The sequence below is a fragment of the Fragaria vesca genome, linkage group LG5 (assembly GCF_000184155.1).
Source record: "Fragaria vesca subsp. vesca linkage group LG5, FraVesHawaii_1.0, whole genome shotgun sequence".
Lineage (NCBI taxonomy): Eukaryota > Viridiplantae > Streptophyta > Magnoliopsida > Rosales > Rosaceae > Fragaria > Fragaria vesca.
The window spans coordinates 16,218,488-16,233,092 of record NC_020495.1 but is presented as its reverse complement, the minus strand read 5'-3'; the positions used below and the strand labels follow the sequence as shown (position 1 = coordinate 16,233,092).

Genomic DNA, 14,605 nt, shown 5'->3' with positions numbered 1-14,605 from the left:
AGNGAGAGAGAGAGAGAGTTTTTTGATGAAAGAGAGATGGTGAAAAAATGATGGTTTTGATTGAGATAGAACTGAGGGTATTTTAGGTATAGCCTAAAGCTAACTTAATGGATTTGGGCCACAAAGTGGACTTATGTGGGTAAAAAAATTATGGTGGACTTATGTGGGAGAAAATGTTGAGAATGTGACTTAGATGAAATTTTCTATATTATTAAGGCATCCGCGCTTCGTGTACTTTGAAGCATGAAATAACTTGTTTCAAAATTTTATTAACTACTGTCTTCATCGTCTTTACTTGTTAGTAATAATTTTTTTTTTGGGTAAGCGGGGGAATAAGGACCAACTCGTCCTAACCCGAAAATTTATTAATAAGAAAAAAAATAGTACAATAAGGCGGGTGGACTATGTCAAATCGCTACGCACTATTTATGTTACCAACTCCGCAAATGACAAGTTTAAAAAAGAAAATACCGCCAGCAATTAGGGACAAAAAGATTTCATCCCCAAATCTTAAGAAAATTCGTCCCTAAATCATTTTGTTTGAAATTTGAAATTTGGCGCCACTAACCATTTAAATTTTATCAATTTTTATAGAAATCCAAAATACTTATTTAGTCTCCAATTAAATTTTGGGACGTATATTTTTTGTCCCTAATTGAAAAATATTTGTCTCTAACCAACGTGGTATGGAGATTTCTGTAAACAAAACTATTAGGGACGCGCAAAACAAATTTTTTTGTCTATGTGTTTGGGGGACGAAAAGTTGTTCCATCCCAAACGACATTGTCTTTAAATGGGTTTTCTCTAGTAGTGAAAGTCTCGATGAAGCTTATGATGCGGGATGCATTGCTTGCATGCAAGAATTCAAAGCTCTGTTTCAACTCCTACATTTTGTATGCTTCTATATGTTGATTTAGGGTAGAACACTTGGTGGACTTGCAAAAGAGGGCTAGGAAAGGTCCAACCGGAACCGTCATTTGCCCAAACTGCTACCAACATTACTCCGTATGTTTGGTTGACCAAAGCCCGTACAATGAGTTATGAATAGCTTGTCAGCCATATACTTTCAGAAAAGAGAAATGTATATATGTATATGTTTGGCATTAGAACCACTTAGTTGAGGACTTCTTCGTTTCATCCTCTTTTCGATTGCATATTCACATCTTGGCTGTCTAACTTGTAGATATGTATGAGTAGATCATTTTTATAAATTTGCATCCAAATTGAGAATCATTAAGGCATTTATAAATATGATTTGCCGATTATAAACATGACCGGTTCATGTTTGACAAATTTGGATCGTCCATTGATTTGATTTAATTTGATTCCTTAATGATCACCAATTTGGCTGAAAATTTGTAGAAATAATCTTATATAGACCTAAAAACTAAACGGTTGAGATGAAAAAATGTGATTAAAAAGTGGACGTAATAAACCATTAATTAGAAAATCCTCGACTAATCCTCAACCAAACGGTTCTCGTTAGAACCCCTCCCATATATGTTTTAGCTTTGCATATGTGCATTTCAGATTTTATAAGCAACTGTTAATGAAAAATAGTCATGTACCTTTAGGTCGCGGGAAGGGGCGAGTATTTTTTTTTTAATACAATGAGTATAATTCCTGTACGTTTGTATCACAGCTGGATTGCCATAGCTGGGCTTACTTTCTATACTAAGCATGGACAGCCTGATTCATGTTTGGTGCTAAGATGATATATATCTATTCTAAGCATGAACACTTTTAGCTTGGCTTATTCTTATAATAACTCTGACTCATGTTTAGTGCTAAGATGGTATCTATACTAAGCGTGGACACCAAAAACCATTTTACCTAGAGAAAACTAAAAGCCAGATGAGTAGATAACATTCAGTTGGAAAATGCATCAAATTAATTAAAGCATAACATTAACATCCAAATCTCAACATTCAGTTCCTTTATATTTCTTCATATATGAACAAATCGAAACACATGATACAAATGCACATGAGGTCTGTAAAAAAATAAAAAATAAAACCTCCAAATCTCTTCTCCCCCCCTCTTCCTTCTTTGATATGCACTAAATCAAATCAACTAGTCCTAATATAATTGAGACCAATTCTTGTTATCCTAAAATGATCTTGTAACATTGAGCTACAAAATTAAAGAAAAAGAAAAGAAAAAGAGAGGAGAAGAAAGAACAAAATCAAATCAATGATTATGACGGAATAAAAATTCTCATATCTAACATCAACTGGGCTTTCACTCTTTCATTCATAATTGTTGTCGGGTGCTTTGTTGTTGTCTGATCTCACCTCTGTTGTGCAATTTCACGTCTACATGTAGTAGACGATCTTTAACCAATTTGGAGAGAGACAGAGAGATATATTGATGATTAAATTAAGAACCAGAATTCCCCTTTATAGAAAAACTAAGGTATCGATGACTAGAGATTGAGTACCTATCAGCGCTGATGAGAAGAAATTGAAGAAAAAGATTGATGAGGCTAGCTAATTGATGAGAGATTTGCGAGGAGAAGAAAAACAGTGTCTACGATACCGTCTTCCGTAAACCCCCTCAATTTCTGGGCCGCTCCTTAAGAAGGTGTTGAGCATGTGTTGGTGACTACGGAAACTCATTAAACATAATCCGTGTTGTTACCAAACGCTGGCTTGTTCTTGCTATAGTGTCTTCTCATGTCCAGTCTAGTCTAGTCTGACGTAACAAATGCGCCCTTAGTGTTCATGAGGATTCCCAGAACTAAACTATCTTGAAGTGTCATTTTGTTGAACAAAGCAGCGATGAAAGTGCCAACACTCTTCGCTCTAAAAGCCAGGATGATCACTATTAAACAGCAACAAGCGTGGCCCGTGGATCAATCTTGATGTGGGATATATTCTTCTCTAACACGTCCAACACGCCCCCTCACATGCAACATGACTCAAGGTCTATACATGGAATGAATTGGGACGGAACAAACCAAGGGACACTTGGTGACAATCTAATCAGAACTTTTCGATGGCGAGATATGAACCCTGAACTGGGCGAGAGATAGAACCCAGTTGGGCCCATGAGAATTGGAGAAATATTTAGAGAGGGAACCGTTCTGATATTATGTTAAACAACAACAAGCGCGGCCCGTGGATCAATCTTGCATCGATACTGTCCTAACCACCACCTTTAAGGTATTGGATTTTAATTACAAAATGTCTCGGTACAATTGAGTATGATCCACCCACTTATAAGATATATTTTTTTACCACTTTTTTTATGTGGGATACATACCTCTCCAACATGTCCAACACATCCCCAACAAGCTAAGCCATGTTTTGATTCAGTTTTCATTTGCTGGATCACCAAAAAGCCAAAAGAAAATGAATTTCACCCCAATGACCAATTTATAAAGAGAGGTGAAATTCACTCTTCCTATTTTACAATCCACACTCCCACATTATCTTTTTGGGTAAAGTTTTCACAAATAGACAAAAACATGTCACTAAAAACAAGATTTAAATTACTTACCAAAAGAGGAAAGTGAGAGTGTGGATTGTAAAATTAGAAGTGTAAATTTCAGTTCCTTTTATAAAAGGGCATGAAAAGGTTTTTCGTAAAGTTTCCAACACGATCTTTTAAACATTTGTTATGCATCGCTTAAGTATGATTGCTCCCAATATGAAAGGTCTAACGATGGCGTGTCCACCACAGGCATCGGTTATCAATCCACACAGTACAATCCCAAACAGAATATAAAATATATGGGCATCATTATAGCTCTCATCATTCGTGGTGTAAAACATTGCTCTGGCCAGAGCTGGCTGAGGTAAGAAGAAACATAATGCCATGAAGCCTAAGATTAACAACACGGTGTATAATTTAATTGAGTCACATTTACTAGTTTTATCAGCTACCTTCGCTTCTGTTTGTGGTAGGTTCATGGTATAGTAGCTTGTATTTAGGGAGTGTTTTTCTGCATTTTGACTTTGTAATGTGTTGAACAATTTAATGCATGCAGTTGGTATTATGCTACTAATTGCTAGGTTTGATGCTAACTAGACAGATTGCTATGTTGAACAAACTCTTGATGTCAACATAGTTTTTTTGTAAAAGACATTATCTTGTACTTACGACTGGTTAAAAGTTTGTTAGCATGTTATATAAGTATGATTTAATTTTCTTAATGAAAGTTTACACCGTAGTTAACAAACTTCTTGTATTCTTATGTATTCTTATGTATTTATCTTAAAAGAATTGAATGCACATATTCAATCCTTTCATAATTTGTTCCAATTTATAATTTCACTCTATGTTGAAGGAAAAAATGCCTTAAGTGTGTCTTCGTCTTCGTCAAAAATAATTGACTAGAGTAAATTAAGAAGTATTTATCCAGGGATGTAACAGCTTAATTAGTCATTATGTACGTTGTTATTAGCATTGAATATCGTCATTATGTGCGTGTAATTACTGTTGTAATCGACTTCTATATAAAGATGATTGTTAATGAAATGAGTAGACGAATTCCAATAGCCATTTTACTATAACGTTATCAACACTTTGCTTTGTTTGCTTTGAGTGTGATAGCCAAAGAAAGAAAAAAAGAAGGAAAAAAAACATAAAACAAAGAAAAAAAGAACCCTAAAATTTTCTTCCGGCCGCCGCTGTCATCCAGCAAACCCAGCCGGACCTCCTCTCCTAATAGCCTAGCTTCGGCAGACTGCAAAACAAACTCATGATTGCAGACTTCCAATAGCAAAACAAACTTTGCTCAGTCAATGGACATTTAAGCATTTGACTGTCCTGTTTATTTATTTATCTTTACAAAACAGTCTGTGAAGGCCGAACACCTCATTTTTGTTCGATTAGACTATTGGTTAGTCCTAAAGTGTTTTTGTATAAATGATTGATGAATTAGATTTCCTGGACAAGGACTTCATTACGATTATCGTTGGCTCATTAATTTCTAATTTTATTCTGAAGCATTGAATTTATTCGATTCATATTTATTAGCAAATTAATGCGTGGTTGAAATAGCACTATAAAAATGCAAAGCAATGTATCCAACAAATAAAAAGAGAAATTATGAGAATGAAAAGCGCATCATTCTACTTATATCAAAATACTTAAAAACAATATTAGGTTATATTTCGAATTATATGAACTCTCATACACTTGTAAGGAACGTATCAAGGAGAAACCAAGTGCTTATTAGCTGACTGTGGAATTGCCCACACTAATCAAACCTTATTAAAGTTTCAAAGATATTCGTGTCAACGATTATCATATGAAAATCCATTGTACAACATGATTATTGTGGACTTATCACTCTAGAAAAACGGACCATTAAAGTACTTTATGGTTTTATGGTTTTGGAAGCGTTTTTGACAGACTGGTCACATGTCGAACAATTGTCTACAAGAAATGCTACATTTACAAAAACTCTTAGCACATATAATAAAGGCTCACCACTCTGATTATAAATTCTATAGGAATTGACAATGCTAGGAGCTAATATCAAAAGGATTTGATGCTTGTTGCATGTCTACCAGGATCGATGCAAAACATCTTGTACCCCATTTGCATACACAAAATGGTCTCGTAGAAGCCACCATAGATGGTGGCTAGGGCACTGGTTATGCGCTCCAATCTACCTATATCTACTTGGGGTTATGAAATATTGTATGCATCATTACTTATTCGTTTTTAGACTCACTGCTAGCTTACCATTTAATGTGTACCAGTTGGTAACTGGACATGAGCCTCAGATTTACGTATACTTGGTTGTGCAACATCTGTGCCTATTGCGCCCCCATAGCGTATCAACAATGGGTACTCAAAAACGAATATGTATTTATGTTGGATACGCACCTCTAACAATTATCCGCTATTTAGAATCCTTACAGGCAATCTCACCGCTCAATTTACTGATTGTCACTTTGATGAGACAGTCTTCTCGTCGTTAAGGGGAAATAAGAAAAAAGATTTTCTAAGGGAACGATAGGAATTGTCGTGGTTGCCCCACTCTGTCTCATCTTGATGATCCCCATATAATCGATACCTTGAACGTAACAGTTTCGATGCCTAATACGTTTATAGATATTGCGGAAGTGACGAGATCAGACATGTTAGCTGCAAACGCCTGCAAGGTTAAAGTCCCCAATAAGGGGCACGTCGCCGCAGATAGAAGCGATGCAACCACACTTAGTGGAGGTGTGGTTGAGGCTGTGGCTCCCTAAAGAAATAGGGAGAGACCACTTGGTTCGATCAATACTTGCCTAAAGAAATCAGGCGAGTAAGGCACAACCTCATCAATGTAATTAAGGAATGTCTCTCATAAAATTGTCTCTAATTACAGTTATGTCCATGAATCAACACTAGAGGACGCTCCGATGTTTAAAATGATTCCAGAGACAAAATCTCAAACGGATTACGAGAGTACATACACATTGATGACTCACACTGTTGCTCAATGAATCATAGAGCACGAAGGTATCAAACCACGCTCAGTTGAACAATGCCAACAAATAGCATATTGGCCTCAATAAAAGTGTAACCCAGGAGGAGCTAGATCCAAGGCCGGCCCTGACCATAGGCCCAGTTGGCCTACGCCTAGAGCCCCCAAACTTCACGGGCCTCCAAAAATCAAATCCAAGTTTTCTATTTTTGAAAGTTTCCGTAGTGTTAGTATTTTTATCATTAAAATATTTGTTAAGTTATAAATTTCATGCTGCTGTAGTGAGAAATAGGAAAGGTGAAATGAGTTCTATGTTGTTGGTGGCCCTCCTGTGTTTGAAACACGCATCCAATTTATTTATATTTTGTACTTTATTTTCGGTTTTGTATTTTTTTTTTAGTCATCACACCAGATTTCTCTTTTTTTTATTTTTTTATTTTTTTATATATATTTCTCTCTTTCTTAGCAATAACAATATTATTATTATTATTGTTTGATCAAGGTAACAATATTATTTATATTCTTTTTTATAGGAAAGATTATTTATATTCTTTCAATAACAATACTATTGTAATAAGTAATAACAATGCTTGCCTTCAGTAACTTTACAATCTTTATTTAAATTAATAAAGTGTTTCGATAAATGATATTAAATTGTTGTATTGTGATGTTACTAGTAGTTATTTGTTGTTTTAAATCTTTTCAATTATTTTTAAAAAGTAAAAAAGATATGGATATATCTGAAAGTGGTTAGAGAGCCCTATTTTTGATTCTTGCCTAGAGCCCTGAAAAACTCAGAGCCGGCCCTGGCTAGATCCTTTGAAAAAGAGTCACGTATTTGGTTTTGGTAGTGCTAACCTTACCAAGTTTAAAGCCTGTAGGACATAAATAAGTCTTTATCAAAAAACATAATGAGAAGAATGAAGCCCTAAAGGACAAGGCTCGTCTTGTGGCGCCAAGTTTAAAGCATGTAGGACATAAATAAGTCTTTGTCAAAAAACATAATGAGAAGAATGAAACCCTAAAGGATAAGGCTCGTCTTGTGGCGCCAAGGTTTCTCGCAACGCTCTGGATTGACTACAAGGAGAAATATTCTCTCATAATGGAAATGCAGCTCATAGATATGGTTACTACATATCTCCATGGGGATCTTGATTGAGAGATATTTATGAACGTGCCTGATGGCCTTACAAAATCCTACTCAAGTAACACTAAACCACGGAGTGCATTTGCAGTTAGAATTGAAACGCTCACTTTATAGTAGTTTCTACTTGGTTGGAAATGGATACAAGATGATGAACTATGCCTCTGTGTACTCATAAAGGAAACAAGTTTTGGATTTACAATCATTGTTATCTATGTTGATGATATGAACATAGTAGGTACTCTTGATGAAATAAGAGAAACGTGAGCTACATGAAATCCGAAGTGAGATGAATAATCTTGAGAAACTCGATTAACAACGAGTTTGTGGAATACTAATCCACCGGTCTGCACATGTCCAAAAGATACTCAGGCCATTTACTTGGACAAAGTGTATAAAGTGTATACTGTTAGCACTCCCAATGACAGGTCGATATTTGGATGTAAAGGAAGATCTATTTCGTTCAAAGGAATATGACGAAGAAAGATTGAGAATTAAAATTACTTCTCTAAAGTGCAATACGTGCAATATTGTACCTAACCCGATGAACTTGACCGGATATTGCATTCTCAAAGAACTTGTATTTAGCTCAGCGCCAACGTAATGTCATTGGAAGGTATAAAGAATGCATTCTGATACTTAAAGAAACCATTGACTTGGGTTCATCCTATCTATATAGAAAGACAAAAAAGAATGCAGATGGAATTACGGTTCCTTACACACATACCCCAAATGATGCTTTGGTTGGTTTTACTTATGTCAGGTATCTATAACTGTGAGACCCTGTAAAGTTATAGCTTTGTGAAATTGAAGTCTCGATAATTTCTAGTAGACAATTTAAATTGTGGTCGTACTGGTTTGAAAGTTGGGTTACGAATTGGGCCTAAGAAGTAGGCTTGAGACAACCCGATTTACTTTGGGTTTACATGTAACTGGCCTTCTGGGGATAGCAATGTAATATCACATTAGACTACTAAAAAGAAGAGTCGATATGGAGCTGCACTAGAAGCTTCTCGCGCTCTCTTCCTTCTCTGGATTTCTCTCGTACATTTCTCTCTTCCTCTCTGGCATGGCTTCTATGATTATTTACAAGACGACGAGGCTGCTATGTAGTTCGCCAACCTTCAGCTCGAGGCTGTGGCAGTGATGGAGCATGGCAAACATGCTACACACACAGTTGACATTGAATCGAACCGTAGAGCTCCGACATGCAAATATTCATCTCGTGTCGTTCTGAGGTAAAGATCCAAGAACCCATGTAGTTTGGATTCTGATTTCAAGAGCGATTTGGTTATGATTGATTTTGATAATTTGGCTGGTAACAACTATGCCTGAATCGATTTCTTATGTGGCTTGTTCATGGGCTTCGATGCAGGAGGTCATCTCGTTCGGAGTTGTGAGATATATATGTCCTTGAATCTATTTGGTGCTTGAGATTGGATCATTAAAGAAACATGTTTGATTGATATTGGGTTTTGATTGTTATATGGGTGATGAGTTTTTGGAGTTGAGAAGCAAGCTAATGACTCCTGAACATGTCAAATAATGCAGAAGTTGGAAATTGATGGGTGAATGGAAATTTAGAGAGACCATAAAGATGGTAAGACCGTATCTTTGATTGGATTTGGTTCCATAAGCAATTGATCAATTATTAATTACTTTGTTTCTAATGAGAACAGAAGAAGAAGAAGGGTTCAAGTTCTCCATCTAGGACAAGACTACATGCTTGGACGTAATGGACATCCTCTTGAAAATTGAGGTTAGAGTCTGGGTAAACAAGGGAACTCTTGTTTCATGTTCTTCCAAGTATAAATTTTTTTTATATTGGATTATGATGGCATTGATGGTTTGTATGCCTATGCAATGAAAACAGAGTATATGAGGTTCAGTTGCTTTGGTCCAACAACGCATCAGGAAGAAAGAGATCAAAATAAAGAAATTACATGGTAAGTGGGTGATCACTTTGGATACATATAGTTGACTTAATTGTGTTTGCCACGAATATACTTTGGTGAAAGAATTATTAGGCTACTGTAAGTATGCACTGATCCCTTGCTATGAACGATATGGTTTTGATCTATTGGTAATATGCTGCATCATATTTGTAAGAATGATAAAGTTGGAAACTAGTTTATTTTGAAGAGTATAATTGATATATCAATGGTATCTAGGATTTGTTGCTATTCGATGTGCTTAAGGGGATATTGGTTTGGTTTGAATCATGATATGGATAGAAAGCTAATGAAACATATATAAGGTGCTGGACATTTTTGAAATATTGATGTCATGAAGCTTCTTTGAATGGAACACTCTTACTATATACTTCCAGCGTGTTTATTGAAAACAATATTTATTGAAGTGGTGAATCAAATTACTTGGCATTTGAATGAGAAATGAATTGGGTTCAGATGCTCATTTGAGCTAGAGATAAAGAATGAGTTAAGTATGAGCCGTTATTAGTTGGCTTAGTGTGTTGAGCTAAGCTCGGTCTTTATAACAAGCTACTATTGGCTATCACCTCACATGAACATTATGAGATACAGTACATGTAATCTTGTTAAGTTTCTAAAAAGAGTTCCTAATTGATGGTTAAGGAACTAATATTTGAAATGTCGGACAGAGCTCCAGTTACCCGAGTTTTCGAGTATGGTGTGTTTGCCGAGTGTTATGGAGCAAAGACTTGGACTCCAGGAATACCAGGTAGGGGATTCTAGACTTTTCTTGGCTAGTGGTTTTCGTATATTATATATATAGAAAAGATAGCGTGGCTGTGATTAAATTATTATGAAGATTTGTTATTTTATTGCCATGCTTGTTTCAATCGTTTTTGAAACAATTAAATTATTATGAAGATTTCTTATTTTATTGTGTGATGACTTGAGAGTGAGCGGGGCATAGTGACTTGGGTTTCGATCCCCTAAACCTCCGCATGGGCTGTACGGACTGGAGGACGTCTGACATCCTTTGAGATGTGGCGTCGGTCCTAGGCGGTATGGCGTAAATGGACACTCTCGCTACACCTTGCCGGTATGGACGATATTAATTGCGGTAAGGTTGTAGTTGGCATAAGAGGACCGATCATCTGGTTTGTGTATTCTGGGCCTGCATATAGTTTTCGAAATGAAACTTACTTTATGATTTGATCATCATTTATATTTATATTTGTTTTCACATACTGGAAAATAAATTAAATAGTTTCAAACCTAGTTGGTTGAGTCTTATTGAGCAGCGAGGACGAAAGCTCACCCCTACAACAGTTTTGGATGCAGGTCTGTGCACAAGAATGGGATTGAGCTGGGTGTGCATGTTTGGTTAAAGTTAAATGTCTTTTTGAATTTGTTATCGTACGTAAGGTTTCCATTTTGTATCTTGATTACTCGATACATTTCCTTGTGTTTTATTTGGAAACCTTGTTGAAGTTGTATGTTTTGTCAGCTACTTTATTCTATTTTCTTGTCAGTGTTACCTGTGCTATCAAGGAGATATGTTTTAGTTGATCTTGGCTATGTTTTACATGAGTTATTTCACATTAGTTTTGTCTTATGCTTTATAGCTTGATTCAAAGAAAGTAAATATGTTTTATTATAATGTTTTACACCTCAAATAAGTTAACGTTTCCGACTTTAATTTTGATTTTCAATTTATAAAAGTTTTAGTTAGTTTAATTAAAATGTCTTGCGGGTTCTTAGGGCTTGAGTGATGGGCCCTAGCTTAGGTTCTAAGAGAACGCGGCACTGTAATGTGCTCGATTTGATGAGGTGCAAATCATGGCGTTACAATATAACCAATAGGTTGTTCCTAAAAATGGTTATGTATTCACCATTGGGAACACGATGATACCTTGAAACATCAGTCTCTCCTCAAGATTCAAGGGAGAAAAGACAAACTTGTTTCTCAAATCACAACCTAATGTTATATCTGAAAAGCATGTGAGAAACATATGAATGTGAAGATGTTCTTAGCTCCCCTGATTGATGTAAAGATCAATGGGAGTGTAGATTTTAGGGAAGTCTAACGCACATACACTATCATTGGTGCGTTGTGTCTCTTTTTTTATTCGATCAAGATTTATTTTGTCTATATAAAGAGGATTGTTAATGAAATGAGTAGACAAATTCCAATAGGGATTTAACTATAACACTCTAGACATTTTGCACAAGTAGTAATAATGTTTTAATGAGGTCATATTATGCTCTTGATGTAAGTTCTTTATCTATGGAAGGAATGAAATCTTTTGATAAAAAAAAAAAAATAGTATTGTTGTAAATCGATAACATCTAAAAAACAACATTGCTACAAATAATGAATGAATGAATGAATGAGATATTTTCATTAATTGATCACGAAAACAAAAGGTAAAGAAAACAATTCACTATGAACAGTTACAGGTTAATTTGAATAAAATTTAGCTAGACACCATTGCCGTCGTTGATGAACTCACAATAGTCGAATACCCTTCCACTATATGATCACCCTCCATTGCAGCCGCCCATCTCCTCAGAATCCTCAACAACGACGCCGCTTTCCTCCTCGCCCTCACCGTCCCCGTCCCCATCAATTCCCATATTACCCTCTCTATCCCTGAAACAGACACCAATTCCGCCACCATCTCCGACCCACCTTTTCGACAAATGGTCACAAGAGTCGCCGCCGCGCTCTCCCTCGCCCTATCCGACCCTTCTCTCAACACCACCCCCAAATGCCGTATTGCACCAAACGACGCCGCAATGGCCACCATCCCGCCGCTTCTCACCACCACTTCCAACACCGTCACCGCCTCCTCCGGTAGCTCCTCCATTACTTCCACCGTCATCTCCACCACCCCGCCTTCCACCAACCTTGCCACCGCATCTCTTTCTCCCGCCAAATTCAATATCGCCACCATGGCGTCCCTCTTGGAGAATCCGGGTCCCGCCCTGGCCAACTCCACCAATGCCTTCACCACACGTGCCTTCCTCCCTAGTTTCTTCCTGTACGCATGCACACCTGACAAGCTGAATATCGTAGCCGCCGCGTTTCCCTTGGCCTCCCACGTGGCGCCAGAGCGGAGCACCTCAATAACTCCGTTTAACGCTCCGTCAGTGTCCATGATTCTTGCTTTATTGGCTTCGAGTATGGAGAGGTTGAGAATCGTTGTGACGGCGTTTACCTGAAGGTTTGGGTGGTCCCTGCCGACGTCGGAGCCTAAATAGCGTACCAGCAAAGGAATCGCTCCAGCTTCGGCAATGCAGGCGCGGCAGTCCGAATCAGTCTTGGCTAGACTACGGAGCTCGTAAACGACGCCGTTGGCAGCCTCGACTGACTGGGCGAGGGAGAGTTTGTTGACCAAAAACGAGGCCGTCATCCTGGTGGCTTCCAACGCGGCCTTGTTCTTCTTGACGGCGCTGACTTTCTCCTTATTCTCCGCGTGGTCGAAAGGGATTCGCTGCTCGCGGCACCACATGGCGATAAGATTTTTCAAAGCGCGGTTGGGTATCAAGTTCGTGTGGACCAGGGCCTGTCCCGTCTTGGGACACGTGTTGTGTCCCGATTCGATCCACAGCTTGATTGACTCACGATCGTAGGTCTGACCGGTCGCCACGGCCACCGGGTCCCGCATGAGCTCTAGGCTGATCGGACACCGGAAGTCCACCGGGAAGTTTAACTCGGAGGAGGATTTCAGGCGAGTGAGATCGGAAGGTGGAGTTGAAGCGCCGAAGAGGACACATTTGGCATAGCGAACGAGGCCGATGAGGGAAAGCAACTGAGACTTGGACTTGTCGTCTGCTTGGTTCTGAAACTCGTCTTGAAGAAACTCTAGCTCTTCTCTACAATTGGAAGAGTCTAGAATTCCCAACTGGGCGAAAATCTCGGAGAGCTTGGAGTGGTCTGGAATGATTTCTTTTTTGAGACGATCGAGCATGTAGCAGACTTGGAGGCGGAGGTCGTCATCCTTGGGATCAACAAAAGCGTCCTTGCTTCGGGCGCACTGGGCGCGAAGCAAGGCGACGACTTCCTCGACGTCGTCGTTGAGGTCAAGCTCCTTGACGGGGAGAATATCTAGCAAGGTGGACAGATCAAGAGTGAGCTCGTGGAAGCTGTTGGCGAGGGACTCGTTCTGGATGAGAAGCCACATCTTGCTGCCGTTGGAAGAGTCCTCGATTAGGGTTTGGATCCTCTGGAGGAGGATGTACATTTCTTGGAAGCACAAGAGAGCGGAGGGAGAGAGGTAGGTGATTGAAGATCGAGCTAGGTCTTCGAAAAGGAAAGCAAGAAGCTTGGATTTACGAGTCATGGAGAGGGTGGTGCGCCTGAGGAGGAAGCCGCGGGATTCGAGGGAGGAGATTTCTTGGCAGAGGAGGAGGAGAGAGCGGAGGAGGGTCTGATCGGAGAGTTTGGGAGACATGAAGGCTCCGGCAGAGGGGCGCCGCTTTCTGGGCGGGAATGCTTGTGGAGAAACCGCCATGAATTGAGGATCGATCGATCGATGTATGGGAAAGTTTGCTTTAAGTCTGTGCAGTTAATTTGATGAAGATTGAAGAAGAAAGAAGAAGGAAGGGGTGTTGATCGAGTTTGGAGTAGGATATAAACAAAGGAGTTGGCTTTTTGGTTTGTAATTGAGTTTTATAATGTTGCAAAGATTAATTAAGGACACGGTATTTGACTGGTACGTTTTGGTTGTCATATAATAAGTGATAAACATGGGCTGTTTTGGTTGAATATGATATATCAGAGAATCAGGTAGCAATAAGACCAATAGGAGCCGTTTGATTAGGTCCACTGCTGACAGAAATGCCAAAACTTTACCAAATCAACGAGCTCGATCGATGAAGGGTTCCGAGTTGAGGTGCATGGCGCCGGCGAGAAGGTGAAAGGAGACAAATTGAAGAAGAAGAAGAAGTGAAGATGAAAATAATATTAGTATTGACGTTAGGTGGGGATCGGAGTTGTTAGTGGACTTGGCTTTCATCGTCATCCACACGCCATTTGCCAATCAGTGACATTCATGCATATCCCTCTCGTTTGGTTTCTTCTTCGTTTGGAATATTTAAGGC

At 38.5% G+C, this 14,605-nt stretch overlaps 1 protein-coding gene across 1 annotated transcript; it reads right to left on the bottom strand.

Moving 5' to 3' along the window:
* Window positions 1-11,909: 11,909 nt before the first annotated feature.
* Window positions 11,910-14,208, bottom strand: LOC101305760 (U-box domain-containing protein 16-like). The gene has a single exon (XM_004299874.1). It carries the CDS (start codon window positions 14,014-14,016, stop codon window positions 11,977-11,979), a length of 2,040 nt encoding a protein of 679 aa, XP_004299922.1. The 5' UTR covers window positions 14,017-14,208; the 3' UTR covers window positions 11,910-11,976.
* Between the last annotated feature and the right edge of the window lie 397 nt (window positions 14,209-14,605).

Coding starts and splice junctions, on each gene's coding strand:
- LOC101305760 (XM_004299874.1), bottom strand. CDS start 14,016: ATGGCGGTTTCTCCACAAGCATTCCCGCCCAGAAAGCGGCGCCCCTCT.